Here is a 22,731-nt window from a genome sequence, read left to right on the forward strand (position 1 = left end):
AAGCAGATCATTAATATATCAAGAAAAGAAGAATGGCCATATGCACTCATTACTATCCTTTTACCAATTACCATTTATGAATTTCACACCAAATACAAAATGTAATCCTGGGAGAAATTAGTCCAATTATATATACACTTCCTTTATATAGGCATTATTTATATATGCTCTTACTTTATATATTTGTAACGCATATATAAAGAAGTGTATATATAAGACACACAGTGCTTGCTGAAACCATGCCATTGCTTTAACATTGCAGTTGTCAAAATCTGTAAATCACAGTTACTACCAGACAAAATGAGGCGCAACAGTCCATTAGCAGAACACGAGCAGCTGCTGCCCTTTTTGATTAATTGACACTATTCAGGCATGATTTGCAACTGCATTTTAAAGAACATTGATCACAGGAGAGCACCCGAGCCAAACCATATGGTGAAAAAAGCTGGGCCCAGCCGGCCAATCTGAATGCTGGCTTCACGTTAGAATGCAATGCAGGCAAATCAATACGGGAATGGAGGAAGGAAGTGTTCTTTATTGGTCTGGCTTCATAAAAGGAGACTGAATTAATCTAGGTAAGCTGACCTTACTAAATATACACTCTGCACATATGGAAATCAAAACAGACCACATGAATATTTCATTTCTGTATAGAATAAACTTTAAGGGGGCAATAAGCAGATAATAAATTCTAACATTTATTTGGACACTAGACATGGGGGAAATATTGAACAAAATAAATATTTTAAAGGGACTAAATAATATTTCCAAATATTTTTAATTGAAAGTTGTACTTTCATGGAAATGTATTTTGCCTGATTTTTTTCAATATTTAACAAAGTCTTCAAATTTCAAACTTATTTCTGGAACAACTCCACTGAGTCCATGGGATTGTTTAAAATTTTAGTCAGAGAAAGGGCATATGCACTTAAATTAAACCCAGTCGCCCTTTCAGTAAACTCTAAAAGAGTGATTAAAACTGAAAAATATAATAAACAGGATATGCGGCCTTAAAATTGTGGTGCCGGGCCTGGAGTACCTGTTTGCCTGCTCACTGTTATACCATTAATAAACACATATAAAATAAGTTAGTGAGCAAAGGCATATAATCATACCAGACTTATGCACCATTTCAGGAGTAAATAAAAATATGAATTAGTTATTATCCACTTTTACCTTTAATATTTGAGATATATTGTATTGAGAATTTTTTTTCATTTGTATTTATAGATACACACCTAATACAAGTTATACATATAGTTCTTCAGCAGAAAATATATTGTATCAGTCAACAGTATAATTTACCATTAAAATGTTATTTGGGGTAAGGGGGCTGCTGGGTGGCTCATACTGTTAAGGCATTGTTCTAATGGACAGGCCCCTTAGTCTGGTATTGAATCAGACCATGCCATTGCTGACTGTGGTCAGAAGCTCCATAGGGAGATGCACAATAGGTTCTGGCATGATCCAAATGCTTGCTTGTCTTTGTGCATTTAACTGTGGTCGAATTAAACATTAAACTGTTTTTAATGGACACAGACATATTAACTTAATTCCCTAACTTTTTTGCCTGTTAGAAATTGTCTACCCAAATAATGGGGTTTAACATGATATGGTCAGTTCTGACTTTTGTTAAATGACCTCATTGCAATTTATGGTGTCAATCATTCAATTAAAACTAATTAATAATGTAGTCTTTACTGAGATACAAAGAAAGATTCATCTGGAGGGTTTGATTTAATTTCATTCAAACTACTTTTGACTGAATCTGGCCAAACATCTATATTCATATAAATGTAGATTTTTTACATAGCTATAAACTTAATATGAATGAAATGATCAAGACCTAGTTGTCATTAAACACAGTACATCCATACAGGTGTTTATTGTAGTGATGTTTATTTCAATGTTATATGCAGTTATTTGCTGTTATATGCGGGTATCTGTCTTCATGCTCTGATACGTTATACTGCCCTAAACACTACAAAAGTTTATCCTCAAAAAATATATCCTACTTTTGCTAAATAAGACAATTTCCTTCAAATTCTTGAGAAAAACTGAGCAACCGGAGTAACCTGAAAAAGCAGGTTGATGTTTACAGCATTTTCAGTCCTACATCTGCTAGGTTGAAGAAAACAGTTTGGGAGAAGGACTTTTATAGCATGAATCCAGAAAACCCAAAGACTAATATAATAATCATGTTACATTCAGAAAATTCCAGATCAGCATTCACTGGGGACATTATGCAATAAGAAATTCAGTCTAAAAAAACCTAATGCACCTCTACTTAATTGCAAGTGTTTTTTAGACACATGGGGACGGCTGGAGACGGCTGTGATGTTAATTGTGTGGATAATAATTGAGCGGTTATTAAATCAGGGGATTTTCATTCAAGAGATATTTATGGTCATATTTATGTAAATGTAGGTGTGTTATCCTCAAAAGGCCTTCAAGTAATGTGACACACTTTATATTTTTCACCAAAACGTTAAGTTGAAACACTGCAGCAGTGTTTGTTCATATATATATATATATATATATATATTAAGCGCACATTCTCATCTTTTATTTTTAAGGGTATTTTCATACCATACTGTATTATATTTTTATATTATTTTGGTTTCATCATGCAGAAACTACAGCACTTTTTTTATAGTTCCCCAATTTCAGGATGCCATAATGTTTGGGACAAATGGCTTTACAGGTGTTTCTGATTAGGCCAGATGTGTTGCTTCCTTAGTGCAGGTATAAGAGAGCTTTTAGTATCTAGTTTTGATTCTATCCTTCTGATTTCCTTTGGAGTCTGTTATTAGCATTTCCCAACATGAGGACCAGAGTTGTGTCAGTGAAAGTCAAGGAAGCCATTGTGAATCTGAGAAATAAGACAAAAATGGCCAGAGACATAGGCCAAACCTTAGGCTACCCAAATCCGACTGTTTGGAACATCATTAAGAAGAAACAGAGCCCTGGTGAGCTCAGAAATTGCTAAAATAATAAGCCCCCATCAAGCCTCCATTCATTTTTCTTTCCTAATGTTCCTACATAACATGTTTTTGGATTTTTGGATTCGATTATGTACATGCACACATCCCACACACAATCAAGAAAATGATTTTCTGTTCATAAGCCTGCTATAAATTTGTTTGCTTACCTGCTGATTTACTGGAAAATTTCTATTGATCTTCTTCACCTGCAATAAAAAATACATTTTCTTAGTTAATACACTCAACACACTAAAATGTCATGGCAGTACTAATTATTATTATTCAATTTACAATAATTACGGACAGTAGTTAATCTAGGGCAGTTTTCTCACCTGAAATTCAGTCAACCCTCAGTAAGTTGGGCCTTGTTGTCAGTCAGTTATCTAATTGCCCCTTTCCAGTAATCTACATCAATAGCCACTATAATAATAATAATAATAATAACAACAACAACAATAATAATGTTCACCACACACTTTCAGTTGACTTATGCATCACCATATGAAACCAGCTAATCAGTCCAGCATCCTCACGGTAATTTAAATGGTTAATAATGCAAGGATATTTAGCTTACTCTAATAGATTCCTGGCTATAAGCCTGGAAACTGTTCTTCAGTTATATTGTTTCACAAAAAAAAAATTAAAAATAATAATAATAAGCAAGTCTTTGAGTAAACACGGGACAACACTCTTGATTATGATCTGCATCAAAGTTCAACATAGGGATTTTTTTCTATGGGTGCTTCAAAATAATTTACAAGAACATTTTAACACACCTTCTTACTGAATGATAATTCTATTTATATGCAGGATATCCACTATATTAGGAATATGTGCTGGCAAAAACTGAAAAAGTTACAGAGTTTGGGTACTTGGGCATTAGGGAAGTCAGAAGAGAAAAAATAGTGCAACCAACTTTGCATGTTTTGATAGGATCATTTATAAGGCCCCCCATACTAAAGTATTGCTATACCCTCATATTTAAAGCATACAATATACATACAATGGCCATTCCTCATATTCACAGCTGTTAGGCAAACCAGCCCATTAAAATGCAACACCCCCTAACAGTGAATACAGCATTGCAGCTGATTAGCAATGGATTTCAGAGATATAACCCTAGAAGCATAAAACCAATCATGGTGAAAGCCCACCAAGACATTGCTGGCACCGTTAATCTGCTCTGCCCATTGTTTTTATTTAAAAGGGATAAACATTTATGAATAGTATATGAGCTGAATGCATTACTCACTGGAGGCGTCAAAAGAGGCGCATAGTGTTAGGTACTCACATTGTGCTTTGTGAGAGCAGATATATTAGTTGCTATAGCTTGAAGCCAGTCTAAGCAGTCTTCAGCAGTAGGGCACTGGATTACCCCACTGCAAACCCCATCCACGGCAATCACTTGAAATGCATTTTGCCTGAATACATGTCAGAATTAATACGGATGGAAGACATCACAATCAAGACTACCATACAATACATGGGAAATCTATTCATTCCTATGCGGTTGCTTTACTAGAGTCATTACATCAGTTTTTTTTTTCCAAAGAAATCTAAGATAAATCACCTGGTCAACTAAAGCATATAACTAGTGTCAACAAATCAGATAATAGTTCATCACTTATTCATCAAATGTTTGCTATTGTTTTCCACAGAGAGCAAGCAGGTTCTATTAGAAAATAAATTGTCATCATAACTTATTCTATTTCTATAGCTGCTTTGTACAGAAATTCCATTGAGGCAATCATAAAACTTTTTTTATGACAGAATTATGACACCGCTAGCTTGATATGTCATGATCATAACATAACTAATTTTTTTTTCAGGATGGATTAAGGCAGTGAGACATTCCTCTCCTCGCTTGTCTATCCACTGGGTCGAGACAGGTCTTTCATACTTTAGTTAGGCTAAGTACAGCTAATCCATATCTCCCAAGCTATCTTTTTTTTGCTTTATGATGAAATTCACAACATAACCCATTACAGTGTTTGTGCCTGACACGATTCAGTTTTACCTGTTTTTAAGATGACAAACGTCAGGGTGGAAACCATATATTACTGACATATGGAAATACAGTTCAATTTCTGCCTGGTTTAACCTTGAACAAAATAGATATGCAGATTGATCATGTTTTCAGCCATTATTCACAAGCAGTCAGTTCAAGGCATCAGGAGACCTCCTTATCCCATTTATCTAATTTTATCTTGTGATGTTGACAACAAATTTGGTTATTATCAGTGATCATGACATAGTGAGTTGGTAACATCACATCCTGAGATAAAAGATTGCCTCAACAGAATGACATTTTTGTTCAGATTGGTTATTTTTAGATTTTTGGTGTTTACGGTTATGGAAATACATTTACAGTTTTGGAAAATGATTGGATTCCATCAACACTTTGTCATAGACATAAAAATAAAACCTTTTTCCTCTGGACAACTGAACAAACTGTGTTTGTGAAGAAAAAAGAAAAAAAAACTGTTGCTTTGCATGCAAGTCAAATGTTGATTGAATATAAACCTAACTAAATCTTTCCTTGGGTTTATGTTCTTATATAACATTCTTCGAGCAGTTTAACCATCATATAAATTAATGCTGACAAGCTGAGTGGCAAGGCTTATGAGATATGCATACATTATCTTGTGCAGAAAGAAAAGTTAAATTCACAGGTACTTAAAAGTTTGTTATTCTCTACTCCCTTTCAGCTGTGATGCAAAAATCATAACTTTTCTCTTGAACATGTTCTTTGTCACTCTTCAGTAAAAGTTAGTTTGTGAAAATATTACCCTGTTGAAGCAGGAATATTAGGGTACTGGGACAGGGGTTAGCAATCAACGCAATCCAACAATTTTAATACATCTTAATATATCATACATAATACATCTATATCCACTTTATGTTTGGCAAATACAAGGGCATGGCTATGTTTGTTGATTTTGTATATTCATTTTTGGTGTGTGCGTTGGCCAGGAGATAAGTGTTCACAATAAACACTAGATTACTGACTACTGCAGTCTCCCAAAAAGCAATGAATTTACAACACAGATGACTCAAGCTTATCAATGCCACATGGGGGTGAGATAATAATTATATTTTTTCCACCCATGTTGGTTACATGCAGATAAAGCATTGTTCAGTAAATCCTGAATCATCTATATTGGAAACGAGCAGTGGAAGTGTCATTGCAGGATGATACTACTTTTTGTTATTGATAGGTGATGTTAGGACCAACAATGTTAGGTACAATTGGATACTTGTCTGCAGAGCTGGTATGTGAGTAAGTGGCACCCAAGGTGAGATCTTGAAAATGGGCCCCAAAATAATAAATAAAAAAATTATAAATAAAAAAAACACCACACAAGGGCCCCTTAACCATGCCCGGGCCCTAGGCAGTTGACTATAGGGTCTAATGTTACAAGATGTTAACGATTTCACATTGGACAATTTCCCATTGGTTAACATGTTTGGAATGTGAACGACGCACTTGCAGTTGCAAGCAGTCGGTAGGTACAAGCTACAGTAGGTACAGACCACCTCTCTCTCTTTTGCAAAGCTTCTAATGGACAAATTCTCTGGCAATACGTGGGTGACATTCACAGCAGTAACATTAGCAACAGCAAAGCGCATTCAACCCAAACTAATATTAGTTTTCAGTTATAATTCCTGCCAGCTAACGCACATAATTGAACATAATGCTAATTCTTGTAAGATACTCACACTTAAAACGTGTTGGAATTGATTCTCCTCCCTTTATTTGTTCAAATTATATGATTTTGAGTGAATAAAATTTGTTTTTGTGGTGTAGATAATGTGTTCAAAACATTATCCAAAATGTGACATTTGGAGAGGTTTTTGGCCATCTTGGTAAAACCCTTGCAAAATTTCTCTACTTTTAGTTATCTAAAAATTGTGGAAATTACAAAAAATGTGAAAATCACAGAATCCGTGGCACCTGTGACTTCTGTGACAAACACCAAGCCATAGCAGTATATGCCAATCACATAATGAAATCCCCATATTCATTATATGAAAATATTTTTCTCATCATTATGCAATATTATTGAGGGTGGTGAGGTTCTTCGGCCTGTTTTGTAATATAGGGGTGTTGCATCTCCTTGTAAATTACGCCCTTGCCTACAGTACAGCTGCACAGCCACATGGAGATGTTTGCACCAGTCTAAAACATGCATAAAAAAGAGAGACATTTTTACATGAAGTTCTAGTATTGTACATCAAGCTTAAGCTTACAAAAGCAATCTGCATAAAAATGTTTTATAAATGAGGTGTGCCTAATAGGGTTCAGTCTCTAGGTGAAATCCTTTGCATTTTATATAACACTGCAGCATGACATCATTCAGGAAACAAGGCATTGCTGTGCTGAATGCCTTGCACATCCTGGGGGAGTCACACTACTCTGACAGTGCCCCTGTCCCCTGGGAGGTTCTGACAGAAAACTGTGGTTGCTCACCTGCAGACATCTGAGCCTGGGACATACTGCGAGAGACGCGAATGGAGCAGGGGGATAAGGCGCAGGTCAACCCATCTCTTCTCCCATCGTAACCCTGGAGACGTGGGCCAGGACGAGCAAGATAGTGTATCCTGAAAGAATTTTGAATGATGTCAGAAATGGACAACTATGCAAACATACACATAGCATACACGCAAATAGCAAAAATATACTTGGCACTGAGTTGACTAAATGTTTTAAAACACTGGATTCAATGATGTTACCGTATTATTGGGATGATAGTTCAAGTGCAAGCCGCTATCACACAGAGGTGATGACGTTCCACTACTCTGGTCACTCGGTACACCTGATGGAAATGGCAACATTCATAATGGATTACACATCTTCAAATTTAACAGGACTTCACAATCCACAAAATAATGTCCCCTTCGCATTAAAAATGTGTGTGTGTGTGTGTGTGTACTTTGTGCTGAATTTGCCTTGGCATGGGTTATATCAGTTGTGTGAAAGTGTGAATCACATTCTAACCCATGGGGTTCAGCTAAAAATAAGGGATATCTCTGTGTGAAGCATATGTGAACATATGGATAAATGCTGTATTTTCCTCACTCTTCTGAAAATCATTGAGCATACTACTGTACAAACAAGAATGATTTAACACGGAAATCAATAATGCATTCTACTATTCTTTTTACCTTTTATGCATACGTGCAATAATAATTTATAGCCCTAAATTATTTTTTTATCCCATTTTTGCACTTTCAGTTACATTTATTAGCCTGTCGCATCCCTGCTGGTCTTCTCCAAAGCTCATGCGGCCTGTAGGCAGTCCACCACCTGTGCTGTGCAGTCTGGGCTTTGGAGGATTACACTTTATGTACAGCTGGACTGGTGAACTACAAATGCCAAAGTGTTCAGAGAAGTCATCAGTGTGCCATGAGATGAGGGTGGTCCTGTAGGGTGGTTTACAGAAGTGTGCCCCTTATCAGACCTCCAAAGGAGAACAGACTGTGTTTACAGTGCTGACAAAGAGTCAGCCAGTTATAGTGCTATTGCCCCAATACGGCACTGCTGCCATCATTTACTGATTAGAAATAGCATTATGTAAACCTAAGGTTTTCCATACACAGTAAAATCATGCTTGGTGCTGTTGGAAAGCTGATGTCACAGGGAACATCTTGGTCGTATTGATGGTGTGGTACAGTGGGCACTGAATAAAGATCTTGGAACACCGTTCAAAAGTTAACAGTAGGTAATGCAAGTAATGTTACATTCATAACGCAAGCCGGCTGATTGATGTTCCTGTAGTTTTAAAGCCCTAACGGACACATAGAACTCAGGATATCTGTATCCTGTAGTCACTGGCCTACTGTATACACTAGAGCCATCCCAAGATACACAACTGCATCCTTGTAGGCTACATAAGCCAGAGGCATGTTAGCACAGAGGAAATGTAAAAACATTTTTTGGAGTCAGATTACTGAGTTAACATTTAATTAATCCCATCCCAGTAGAACCAGGTAAGACTGTATGCATTCCTTCACCACTCAGATACTTCCGCTGCGTCGAGGGTATATTTACAGTCCCATCACCCTGAATGAACCGTGGACAATTGTATACCATTATGCAGAAGCAAAGTTGCCATTTGCAAGGTCAGGATTTGATACCAGGCCATGAGGCATATGCTAGAACCCAGTGTTTTAGGAGGACGAGCTATCCTGCAGCTCGAAAATCATTATTATCAAATGAAAGCTATGCCTTCATTACTGAGCTGAGGATGTGGCTCAGTCAGTATGTACAGCAGTGACATTATTAAGATCCATCTGTTTTCTAAACTGCTTACTCCTGGTAAGGGTTGCAGGGGGGTGGGGGAAGCCTATCTCAGCAGACACACACACCATTCATTCACACATTCATAGCTCAAGGACAATTTAGACTCTTCAATTAATCTAACCTGCATGCATATTTGAACTGTGGGAGGAAACCGGAGTACTCGGAGGAAACCCACGTGAACACAGGGAGAATGTGCAGACTCAGAAAAGCCCTCGGCCGGGACTCAAACACCAACAGCTGTACTCACTGCACCACCGTGCCACACCATGATTAAGATAATGGTCTAATTATAAGTTTCTGAATTATAATTGATTTTATGCACATACGCAATGAGAGTACTGCAATACAAGAAAGATTCTTCAATCAATTTTGGAAAACAACCGTGGAAACATATTCATTTGTGGTGACAGCTGTAGCTTAATTTTGAGGCACGATATACAGGTCTATGTATGGACTTATTCATGTCCACCAACTGTGGTTTTTGTCCTTAATGCTTAGTAAGAAAAAGTGTTTTGTGTTAAGTGTTGTTAAGCATCAGAGGTACCTAAAATAAACATGAATGCTGTTTAAAAGACAAAAAAGTATGCACTAAGCTATTACACTTAGCTACAGATAGCAAGGCTGTTACAAACAATTTTGGAATTTCATGGCAGACATGCAACAACATACATGTGCAGTCTTCACAAAGAGGCAATTTCAGAAAGGCTGGCGTCTTTTTCAAGAAGGAGACTGTAAGTGTCACTTCCTCTCCGGCGTTTCTCAATACTTGCACCTGGAACACAGATGTAGGGGGAACCTCTATGAATATTATGTAGACAAAGACAGAGATGGCTGCAACAAGTGACAAAAACAAAGAGCCATGCTCAATGGCTGCAACAAGTGATAAGACTGAGTTTTTACGAAACCAGCAGTGACAGCATATGGTAGCATGTGTCAAGCTAGCACATGGTGGTAGTGACTTACTGAATTTAACAAATCAGTGAACTACAGCCCATTGTATCTCCCCTTCCCTCTCCCTGTTATGGGGATCATGAAAACTCATTCTCCAGTTTTCACATTTCCGCCTTCTAACGTGTGGCTCCCACAACTATGAGAGCCACTCACTCGCTAAGTGAAGGCATATTGACTTTACTTCCTCTACCCCTGCTTCATGTGCAACAACAGCAACATACTTTATTGGTGCCAGAGATTGGAATTTAATTTGTACCACAGATTTACCCTATAACACAACCTCACAGTTTCAGAATCAGAATATGGATATGGACACCTTTAACCACCGTCAGGTTGTGAGGGAGCAATCTCTTTGGAAACTGATTAATAATATTTAACTGATTTACCGACCCTAGACACCTTCACCAAAGCACATTCATCAGCATTTTATACCCACTCACTGGATTCAGGAAACATTTGAGAATGCTGAAATAACACCCTAATGGGCCACATAGATGCCACAAAATGACAATAGCAACAAAAACAAGGGAACATTATTAGTGGAGTAATGCATAGCTCCGTCTTAATTGTAATGGATAAATCACACTGCCCAGCATGAGAGCTATAAAAGAAATGGTACCCTGATATATTGCTCTAAAGTGCTAAAAGTCTACATGATCCATCACTGCCCGACACATTTCTAATTTAATTATATCAACTTCTTTCTAAATTTATTTCTCCACCAGGAGATGTGCTGCCCTGCTATGATAGGCATTAAGGATGAATAGATTATGAGTGAATCTGATTTCTCAGTATAATACATAAACTAGGACCCAGCTGGGATATTTATACCAAGCTTATTAACATTTTGCTTCCGCAAAGTATTCATGGTAATGTTTCGTACATTTCAGAGTTAGGCTGTCAGCAAAGTGTAAGATATATGAGTGCCTTGGAAGACTTACTTTTAAAGGAGGATGAGAAATACAGTGCTTCACACAATGAGGGGAATGCAAAGCAAATGTCATTTTTTCCTGAAAAACTGATGTGATTATTAACAAGCATTAATTACGAGTCAATTTAACACCAATTTGCCTCTTTGATTTACTGATACAGCCTTGACCCTCCACTTGGAATGTAATGGCTGCTGAGAAAGCTATAGTCTTGAGGACTTTTCAGCTCAGGAATCCTTCTGTATGCAAAGTAATGCCACCATTCTCTGCTACAAAGATGGCAATAACCCCTCAACTGACCCCAGCCGAAAGCTTTGCAGGAAAAAAAAACATTTACTCCATTATCTCACTGAAACTGCAGCTTCTTGCAAGCACTTGCTTTTTATTATTTCATGTGAATGCTGGACAGGATCCATGACGCTGCACATTCATCAATAGCAGCAGTTCACACCATGTTTTGAATTACATCAGGCGAAACTGGTGCAGTGGTGATGGTGCAGTAGTCCAGACAAGTATTGAATGCACAATGGACTATGAAAGGTATTATTGATAAGAATCTTGCGGGGCTTCTTAGTTTAGTCAATATTTATATTTACACATCAGTAACTCAGTGTTGATAATCTATCTAATGAATAACAAATAATATAAAAAGATCAGAGTAACTTCACTATGAAAATCCAGAATTTATTACCCTCTCTGACATTTAATTGGACCTTTGATCCATTTAATAAGTGCATATTAGATATCTTTAGAAATCCTACTGCCAAGAGCCAGTCTAACAGCATAACCTTTAGCAAAATAGGGTAATTCTGAACAAGGAGCAGACATTCTGAAAGAGTTTACAGTGCTATGAAAACATATTTGCCCTCATCCTGGTGTACTCTATTATTTCATATTTGTCACACTGAATGGTTTAAGATCTTCAGACAAAACTATTTTACAGAGGGAACCTGAGTAAACACATTTAAAAAAAAAGATCATTTCATTTCATTAATTTAATTTAAAAAAAAAGTTATAAAACACCCAAAAGTAACCACTCCCTTAAACATAGTAACTTGTTGCACCACCTTTAGCAGCAGTAACTGCAACAAAACTTTTCCTATAATTTGACATCAGTCTTTCACATCGCTGAGGAGGAATTTTATCCCACTCTTCTTTGGAGAACTGCTCTAATTCAAACAAATTGGTCGTTTTTTGAGCATGGACTGCTTGTTCAGGTCCTGCCACAGCATCTCTATTGGATCCAATCTAATTATTAAACTTTGTCAATTGTTTGAACTAAAATATTTACTTTTTCACATGGGTGATACGGGTGTTTAATAGGTTTTTCATTAAATAAATTACATTTTTAAAACAAATGTGTCTTATATGACTGATATGCAATAATATATTAAATCAGGAAATGGGGAAATACTTTTCCATGTCACTGTATATGGAAATGAAAATAGTGGGTATATGCTTGATAATCCCTACTGTGTGCCCCAGTGTAACATTTTTTGCTTTTGCGTGCCTTGTCCAGTTGTTTATTTGAAAAAAAAAAAAAAACACACAGTATACATTCCCTGAGGATGGTGTGGAGACTATTTCAAAGGGTACATATCAGAGCTTTTGTCAAAATGACAGATTAGTTACATTGGCAAAGGTTCAGTAATATTTTGCGTAGCATCTGCCCTGAACAAAGTGTTGCTATTCATCTATGATTGTTCTGCATACACAGAGTAGAATTTAAATGACTGACATTTCTGAACACATTCTGTGCTTTTGAATAGAATGTAAATCAGGGAGTGGTGGTGTCCAAGGGAATTGCTTGAAGACACAGCTGCCATCTGTGATGAGTCCAGGACAGGACAAACCTGGCCTAGTAGAGTATGGTACTGTCAGCGTGAATCACCTCAACATGAAGTTTATGTTGAGACATCCATTTAAAGCACTACTGAACTTTAATCGTTAAGATGCATAGGCCACTTTTTCCAAACAAATAACCTTTCATAAAATACATTCATTTAATTTGGAATATTGGCGTAACTAATGCAAGGAATATATATCTTTTTTTAAATTTACAATGTGTAGGAATACTTTGTCAATTTCTATTGAATATATAGCTTTTCATTAAGACACTTTGCCTGACAACAATGACTACTTTCAGCCTTTAATTATCATAATGGGCCCTATTTTAACAGTCAAGGTGCAACTGACTGGTGCTCACAGGCACATATATACGCTCGCAAAATGATGTGGCAGAAAGATGGGCAAAGCAGAATGTTATAGGTTCCATTCACAGAAGAATAACTACAAATAAACCATCTTTGGACAAATAAACCCTTTGAAGTGTCTCAGAGCTGCACATGGTGTCTGGTGCCCAGTCTGCTCATTCTAAATGAATTAATGTAAGAAGCAGCACAAATCCATCATAGGAGACAGGGTGTCGGTTTCTTTAGTATTATAGATGCTTCTCGCCTTCCTTTTACTCTCCAGTGTTCCTTTCTCTATTTACAAAACATCACAATTCCAGTCTAGTTTCACCATCGGCCCAATTTCGTGGCGATGATCTGAAACTGTTGACAGAATGTACAAAACAACATTGTGAGAGCCTCAGATATGTGAATGTTACCATAACAATAATGGGTGCTCACGTCACATTGATCAAAAGAATTGCCAGAAGAAATGCAGACAATGCGAATGCTGTTTTACCAATTTCATTCACTTCAGGCTAAAACCAACACACGCGGCATCACACATATTGATTCAGATTGTCATGATAAATCATCGTGGTGCCTTAGATACGTGTTCTCATTATGTCATGTCCCACAGCTGGGAGCAGCCAGCATATGTGTAAAAACTGAGCAACAAACGGTGTCCAACAAACCGAGTAGCAAATAATTATTTGTTAAGGTCAGAGGGACATGGTGCATTGTACTGACATCTGAAATAGGGGCGCTAAATATTACGCAGAGATTGACAGTAAAAAAAAAATCAGCATGGCTGACAGTGAGACATTTCCAAATTATACAATGCAATGAACACATGCAATGCCAACATTGGCAGTGCTGTTAAATAAATATTCGGACAAGGATAACAGTTGCATTACACAAGTGATTAATGGGCTGTTGAATAGGCTAACAGAAGCACATCCTGAGAGTGATGTGCATATTAATGCACACTATCTCCTAATGGCACCATAATCGTATACCCAATAGTGTATAGAAATATATGGAGAATGTATGCATTTACTGGAATACCTTTTTTTTCAATGCCAGGACAAATTGATGCTTGGTTGGTTTAGTGTTTAGAAACAAATTGAAACAAATTTTTATAAATATTTTATATATGCCTAATGTTGTTGTGGTATCAAGTCACAGTGCAAACGATCTCATCTACTGGCAGCATCATGTTGTACACCTACTTTTAGTGAAAGAATCAATTTTTTAAAGAGCAAAGCAAGCTAAATAACTATAACTATAAATAATATTGTTCTTTCTCAGTAAGTATCTCACCATTTAATATCATTTGATTTGGGAGGAACTGGTGTCCGGCTTACATGAAATACCATGGACGCATGTGGTAGCGTGACTCTACATCACTCTACCTCAAAATCAGACAGTGCTGTTCACACGACACAGCATTATTTGTTTTCTAAGTCACAGAATATACTTTGTATCAATATTTAAATTCATGAATTCCAAATTGTTAGAGCATTCTATGCAGGTAAATGCATGCTAGTGGAAACCAATGTGTTGGGATCCGACAGCAGAGGGAAGCATAGTAGAGGTTCTCAGATGTCACTTTACTGTGAAGCGGGTTGCAAGGATTCCCCTGGCAGCAGGAAACTGTAGCTCTGTAGAGATGGCATGGTCAGTGAAAATGATGCCAATGATTCGGTCACTTGGGATTCAGGCCAATGTATAATAGATCTGAAAGATCTACATAGGGTTTGCAGGCTTGTGACATGTGACATCTGCCAGGAGCCACTTCAGCATGCAGTTTTGAAAAGTAAGTAAAATATTCTGCACATTCTGAACAGTGTATATTCAGTACACATTGTTCGGTAACATGTACATTTTCAATTTGCTGGTTAGTTTCTTTTCCCACACCGTGGTCGAGAGAATAGAGAGAAGCCCATACTAAGAGAAAAAAATAACAATATGTGGACTTAAGTGACAGTATTTTTTAAATTTTTTATTGTTTGTCTAAGACTGCATTTTTGTACTCCTGAGAGCAACATGGATTCTCTTCACTACTGTATGAATAGTGACTGTATAATTAATGTGCTCACAAGAAAATAATTAATATGTTCATATGAAAATATTTTGTATCGTGCATGAAAAATTCCTTTTGAATAATGACCTTTAAATAGTATAGTTTTTTGACATGAAAACACTCCTTCACTTATGGAATGTTATTCCCTTTTATTTTATTCTTAAATCATCACATTGTGCACCAATGACATCAATTTTATGTGGTTTTACCTGGAACATGTCTTGTTAGGGGACTACAATATTGCTGTTGTACGTATATTAAGGTAGCTTTCCATGTTCTATTACATTTATATATTTTTTTCAGTTTATGAAACTACCTCCCTAACAATTTTCCATCAACAATTTTTCCTGGAGTTATTACCACCAGCACGCTGCTCAAGAAGCACTATGGCTGAGCCACATGCACTCTTCCAATGCGCCAGGCTATGAAGAGCTGATCCACACTAAGGCCGGTACTTTCCAAGCAGTTCAGTAGAGCCAGTGGTAATTAGAGGATACGTGTATCTTACACTGGGAACATGGAGGCCTGTGCATTGTGTCATTGGGAGGAACAAATGCAGCAATAATCCAAGGAGCTCTCACCAATTTAAACCCATTCTGCTGCTGACAAGACGAGCCCTACTGTGTCTTGCCACTGCAGACTCCTGGTAACAGTTAGCTAATGATATTACCAGGCTCAACCATGCAATGTCTAGGCTTATAACTTTACCCGAATCACTGCATTATGTTTGTGAAGAAAACGAGAAAAATAGGCATTTACTTGTACGCAAAATGTTTCCTGGAACATGGATCTGTTTTTTTTAAAACATACTGGATGTTAGGAATGAGTCAAGTAATTGTATGAAAAATGATGCTTAATGGCTTCTGAAATAGTCTTAAAGAATTCTGAAGGCTTCCAATATAGCTGTCAGTGACAGTGCTATCATAATATCACAGGGCAGAGTTCTTCACCTTCATTACTCAATGTTCCTCAGCCAATTCCCACCTGTCTCCCACTGCTTCTCCATTATCTTACTTTGTTCTCCACAGTCTAAAACAACATGAAAAACACTGGCATAAATGCTGTGGGAGCAGATCTACAATTAGAGATTGCCATCAATAAAAATATCACTGCTGTACCTCCATGACAAGGAATTGCTATTTTATTCATGAAAATATTAATGGAACTCACCAGTCAAATTTACTGAACTATAAAGGGTAGCTTTATCAGCAAGATGGTCATATAAAGAGAAAAGTAGCCTATCATTTATTCAGTAGTTTTGTGAGGGCATTCCTACGTTTAAAAAAAATATATCAATTCAGCATTTTCACTCTCTGAAATACATAAATAAACAGATGATTGTGTATTCATGAGCAGATGGAGAACAATTTGAAATTAAAATGGGCTTTATCCATCTTAGTGTGGATGAGTCTTCTGCCATCTATTTAAAGAGGCTGTTGATTCCTCTATCTTTATATCTTCTGCATTCCTGCTTTGTGATATATTTTCTTGGTAATGCTAGTTTCTTTGTTAAAAAAACTGCATTCACAACTTATTATTTTATATTCAGCTGTTATGGCTGTGACATTACAACTGTAGATTTATTATTTTTAAAATTTAAAATTCCTTTAAAAAATTAAAAACTTGTTGTTGTGTAAGATTTTTAATATCTGCTTCAAATGAAGTGTAAGCCATAGATATAGACATATTTTGTTGGATATTTATATTTGACAGGAACATAATGAAAATTTTGATGCTACTTTATAGAACAAAATGTGACTCAGATTCTTAACACTAATATGTGTAAGTGCAACTTTAAAGTACATAAAGCGTTTAAAGCTACAGTTATTTTATAATGAACAATTAGAAAAAAAAATACATGTGACAAGTTTCTTCCAAGGGCAACACATTAGTATAAAATATACAATGAAATGATAATATGAAATGGTAAAAGTATAATAAGTTATTTCTAGTTTGCACATGCTGTCTTAAAAATATTTTCTGTATGTTAAACTGAGACTGAGAAATATGATAACTGGATATGTGGTACCGCAAATACCTCATTAAGGGCCTGATTTACACAGACCTTTAGAATATGCAAAAACCTTTTAGCACACACAAAACTAATAAAGCAACCAATGATTGGTGAAAAACAAATACCATGGCCAATTATGGGTCATGTTATTGGTTCTGCGTGTGCTAAAGGGTTTTGCACATACTAGATGTCTTAGTAAATCAGGCCATAAGTGTACAGTATTTAGCATAAAGATCTATAAAGATCATGGAATTGCACTGGGAGAGCTACTCCTAATTCAAGAGGCAAGTGGCGTGCATGAATACTCATGCTATGTTCTGTTTAGTAGGCATATTTATATCAACACAATTAGGAGGTTTTATAGGATGTAAAATATGTAAATGCAAGTGTGTTTGAAGTACATAAACAGCAGACTAACTGCAATGAAATATTTACTCTGCCCTGTTCTTTTTTCCCCCTCATATCACAGGTACATGCAGGTATTCTTTATCTGTGGGTTGCATTGTCCAGATGTCTGGAAGGCATGTTATCCATTTCTAAAGTTGAGTAACAAACTGACAGCTGATGGCTGACAATTTAAAAGCTGTTTGAATGATGTGCATCACCTCATTTGCTCACAAATAATTCACAGTGACTTGAACAGCTTGTGATTGTGACCCATTTTGGTTATGGTCACCTGTGATATATTATAGGAAGATGAGGAGTTGGTGAGAATAACGTTATGCAATACATGTATAATTGGAAAAAAACTGGATTTTCAGACATTTTGTATCATCATCAATAGAACTAAGGAAAAAATCACAAAAATGACAATAAGACATGCATTTCTGACACACGTAAGAGAAGGTGAAAGGTTTTGACAAACAACAGATCTCTGATTGAGAGAGGTGGGTGCAGTTATACAGAAATGTAATGAAGGCTGCTCTCATGTCACCATACTGTTTACAGACCATTTCAGAGTTGTACTACACCAGAGCATTTTAGAATGGTTACATGGCTGTTCACCTATTGCTGTGCATAGATACTGTACCTGGGCTACATGACCTGCAGGACTACATTGAGGTGATAGATATGGGAGAGACTGAAATCACTGAGCTGATGACATGAAATATGCCTGATTTTTCATATACGTCATTATGTTCATTTACTACTACCTTTCCTTTGTAAACACAACATGAAAAATGGCTGAAGAATGAATATATCATGATTATTTATTTGGTTGTTATAGATTAAAATATGGTCTGGTTACTGCAGTACCATGTACAGTGTGTGGATGCAGTATATTCAATGCATTTAAATATGTATATTGGTCATAATTTCCCCTTAACAAGGACTCTTTCATTCCTGCCATATGGTCCGTTAGAAGGTTAACATACCACTGTGCTCTGAAAGGATGAGAATACCACCCTTGACAGACAGTAAGCATCCTGGTAACAGCAAAAATTTCAATGTGCCAATTTGCATTTCCGAGGGACTTTTTGCATTTAAAAAAAAAAAAAGCCCCATATTTTTAAACTGCGCTACAATGAACTTTGGGTTTATTCCTTCATGGTTTGCTTTAAATATCTTTATATATTTTTATATTTTCAGTAACCCACAGAAAGCAATGTTCTTAGCTGTGAATCTCAATTCAGGCTAAAGGGACACCATGTGCAAGTCTGACAGCTGCCTATATGGGTAGATTTTGGGGGAGACAGACATTTCCCCCCCAATTTCTAGAGAAAAAAAAATGCCTGTAATGTAGACTAGCTAGCATGCTTGGGAGACTTCATGTTTGATTTCATGACACTGGGGGGTCCAGCAGTGTGTCTCTGAAATGAAACTTATGTATCCACTGTTACAGAATTGCAATGTAACCAGTTGCTTAAAACAAAATTCAGTTCAAAGAACCTTAACCGCAATACTGTGCGTTCAGTATGTCAGATAATCTCAGTTATTTGATTTATTTAATATTTATATTCCAGAATTAAAACAAAAAAATTGAGTTTTAAGTGACAATAATAGGTGACAATGACAAAAAAGCAAGGCAATTCAAATAAAACGTCCATAGCACTCTTCTTTGACCTCATGTGCTTTTGATGCATGTGCTTTTAAAAATGATACTGATCAGTATTCAGCTTCATTTGACTTTCCATATATTTTCACGGTTGTGTAATTCTATCGTATGTCCCATTGCATAGAATTCCTGCACGAACATCACAAACATGGTAACTCCCCAATTTCCTACGCATAGAGAATTCAGATATTTTACATGTATATTTTTCCTCTACCAAATGTAACTTGACATTTAGCTCCAGGTGTTGCCTTCATTTTTACAGACACAAGATGGATATCATACAGAAAATAACCCATTTTACACTATACATGTTAGGTAAATAATAAATGTACTTGACACTGCAGAGCTACAAGGATTGCTATATGGAGTAAACATTTTTCGTCTGTAATGTTCCTTCTATTCAAATTAATGTGGGTAAATTAAATATTTCAAAAATTAATTGCGGTCCGAGTGTTTATAGTATTTAGAGTACCACAAAATGTACACAACGGAAGAGCAATAGCTTAATATGCATCCTGTTCTAGGCCCACAAACAAAAAGTAATTTTCTGCTTGGTAAAATACATGTTAAGTTTTACTGAAGCAAGGTATGCCATGCTACATTGAGCAATTTATTTGCCGTTATTATGAAGTCCTGTCCTAGCAAATTATTGCTAAAATCAAATTAAAACTGAGGTAGTTGCTGACAATGAAAATAAGCTTGACAGTCATTGCAGCTTTTTCTTCATTTTCATATGACATATGATGGGAAACCAGCTTATACAAAGGCTGCCTAATTAGCAATTGTTGAAAATGAGAAGTTAATACTTCTTTAAGTTCTAGCTAAGAGTTTATGCTTTGTTTTTGTTATGCAATGAAACATAATTCAAAGACATCCAGATGTGGTTAAAGTGCAGATTCACAGCTTTTATTACATGGTATTTTAATACATTTTGGTTTAACCATGTAGAAATAACAGCACTTTTTATACATAGCCCCCATTTCAGGGTGCCATAATGTTTGGGACAAATGCCTTCACAGGTGCTTCAGATTAGTCAGGTATGTTCAATTGCTTCTTTTGTGTAAATATACAAGAGCTTTGAGTATCTAGTCTTGATTCTAGGCTTTTGATTGCCTTTGGTGTCTGTTATTGGTGACTGTCAGCACAAGGACCAGAGTTGTTCCAATTGAAGTCAAGGAAGGCATGATGAGGCTGAGAAATATGAAAAAACAGTCAGAGACATAGGCCAATCCTTAGGCTTACCAAAATCAACCATTTGGAACATCATTAAGAAGAAAGAGAGTACTGATGAACTCTGTAATCACCCTGAAATAGGGGGACTATTTATAAAAAGTGCTGTAATGTCTTCATGATGAAACCAAAATGAATAAAAATACCTTTAAATAAAATCTGAGAATGTGCACGTGAATTGTTTAATAACAATTGTGCAATACAAAGCCAAATCAAGGAAAAAATATGGCTTTGTCCCAAATGTTATCGAGCTCACTGAATATATATATATTGACAGAGAGGGAGATTTACATAAAAATGCTTTCCAACTTACCACTTCTTCATGACGATAGCTTCTTACGTTTATTCCGTTTATCTATAATAAAATAATATATTTTTTCTTTAAAAATTTAGTGGGTAAATAGTAGCAGTAGCAGAAGTTGTAGTTGTAGTTCCAGTTGTAGTAAACATGTAATAAAGAATAATTATTTCATACACTATGTGTTTTGTCTGTGTATTTATGTATAGAAGTATTTCTGTTCATTACTTGTCATCTTGGCCAAGGTGTTTTGATTATTTAACTGTGCACCCATTAGCAAATTCTATTTTTACTTTGAATTTTAGTAGTTTCCATAAGCCATTAGCCAAAGTTATAATAATGCCCCCAGAAACAAAATGAGTCTAGCAATGATATGCTTTCAGTGACTCTCTAATTTCAACTAATTATAGTGTCGTTTATTGAAGAGTCAGTGATGGACAGCTCACAGTATTTTCATCCATAATGTTGGTCAGGAAGACTCACATTCACATCAGTAATCCTACATAAACATTTTCAAACTACTGTGTATTGTAAGTACAAGTGAGGTTATTTGACTTACCTGGAGGATTCCATCTCCTATAAACAGCAATCCAGATAGCTCAGCTTGAAAGAAAAATAAGGTGATGAGCAACAGTAATTCATGTTTGAAAAAGAAGATGGAGGAGAGAGTAATGCTTACCTTTCTGCTCTTTAGATATTTTTGATATTACAACGGGGATATTGTGTTCTGCACCACCCTACAGCAGGTAAAGAAGACACAGATTTTTTCGTTGTACAATTTGTTCTCTGAAACGTTTCATGTGATTTGTCTGTCAGTTTTTTTTTTCTGAAAACACTTACTCAAACATCAAAGAAATAGATGCTAATTACAGAAGGGAATATGTCATTCATCCTCAAACTTAATCATTTGCAGAATACATACACACAAATGAAGCAATTCATTCCAGAGTATAATGACAATTAGCATATACTGACTGTGAAATGATCACAATTATGATACAGTGCTAGCATTAACAAGGACACTCTGCAAGTTAATGTTCTCTAATAAATGTCTTCCATCCATCCGTTTTTTACTGACATCTGTATGCATGTGAACAATGCTGTGCCTGTGTAAGCACATTGGATAGCTAATTCTACCCTCCATGTAGTTGCATTTAAATTGAACAGGGTGTTCATTCAGACTGTGAATCGTACTCTACTGTCAGAAGCACTTGTCTTGACAGTATCAATGTGGCTGATATGTTCTACACATGGAAATGGTGACGCACACTGCTCCGTTCTCTGGAAAGGATAAGCAAAAGCTGCCGTCACTATGAAATCCAATGCACCTGCTCTGTACGACAGTCCTTTATTTCAACCAGTCTTTCCTCCAAGTAGAATCTTCTCTTTCCTTCCTAAAGTTCAGTCTCTGCACACTGTCAGCCTGAATAGCTTCATTACAGGAAATACCCAGCTGTGTACATGAATGATATTTCAAAATGTCAGCTAACGGTTGCTCAGGATAAGGCCATCTCCCTCCCCTGCATATACATATACTATATCACAAGTTTCCCACTTTAACTTACCATCTAATGCACGCTGTGCATTGCTTCTAGAAATTCCATAAATGCATCCATTGCTTACACAGAATAATTGACCAAGACTGTTTCCTCATCCAACACTCCTCCATACGATTGCATCCAAGCATACTGTAGAACAGTCAGAATGG

The 22,731-nt window shown here is 36.3% G+C and overlaps 1 protein-coding gene across 3 annotated transcripts in view; it reads right to left on the minus strand.

Annotated features, from left to right (window-relative positions):
• The window catches only part of sntg1 (syntrophin, gamma 1), a 137,906-nt gene that overhangs the window by 26,592 nt on the left and 88,583 nt on the right, over nt 1–22,731 (minus strand). For all 3 annotated transcript variants that reach the window (XM_035428090.1, XM_035428092.1, XM_035428091.1), the window contains 8 exons: nt 21,703–21,760; nt 21,583–21,626; nt 21,039–21,080; nt 9,958–10,060; nt 7,719–7,801; nt 7,456–7,586; nt 4,276–4,405; nt 3,152–3,190 (listed from right to left, as the gene is read on the minus strand). In XM_035428090.1, the coding sequence (XP_035283981.1) occupies nt 3,152–3,190; nt 4,276–4,405; nt 7,456–7,586; nt 7,719–7,801; nt 9,958–10,060; nt 21,039–21,080; nt 21,583–21,626; nt 21,703–21,760 (630 nt within the window). The remainder of the gene's footprint in view (nt 1–3,151; nt 3,191–4,275; nt 4,406–7,455; nt 7,587–7,718; nt 7,802–9,957; nt 10,061–21,038; nt 21,081–21,582; nt 21,627–21,702; nt 21,761–22,731) is intronic.

Source organism: Anguilla anguilla, chromosome 8, assembly GCF_013347855.1.
Source record: "Anguilla anguilla isolate fAngAng1 chromosome 8, fAngAng1.pri, whole genome shotgun sequence".
NCBI classification, from domain to species: Eukaryota; Metazoa; Chordata; class Actinopteri; order Anguilliformes; family Anguillidae; genus Anguilla; species Anguilla anguilla.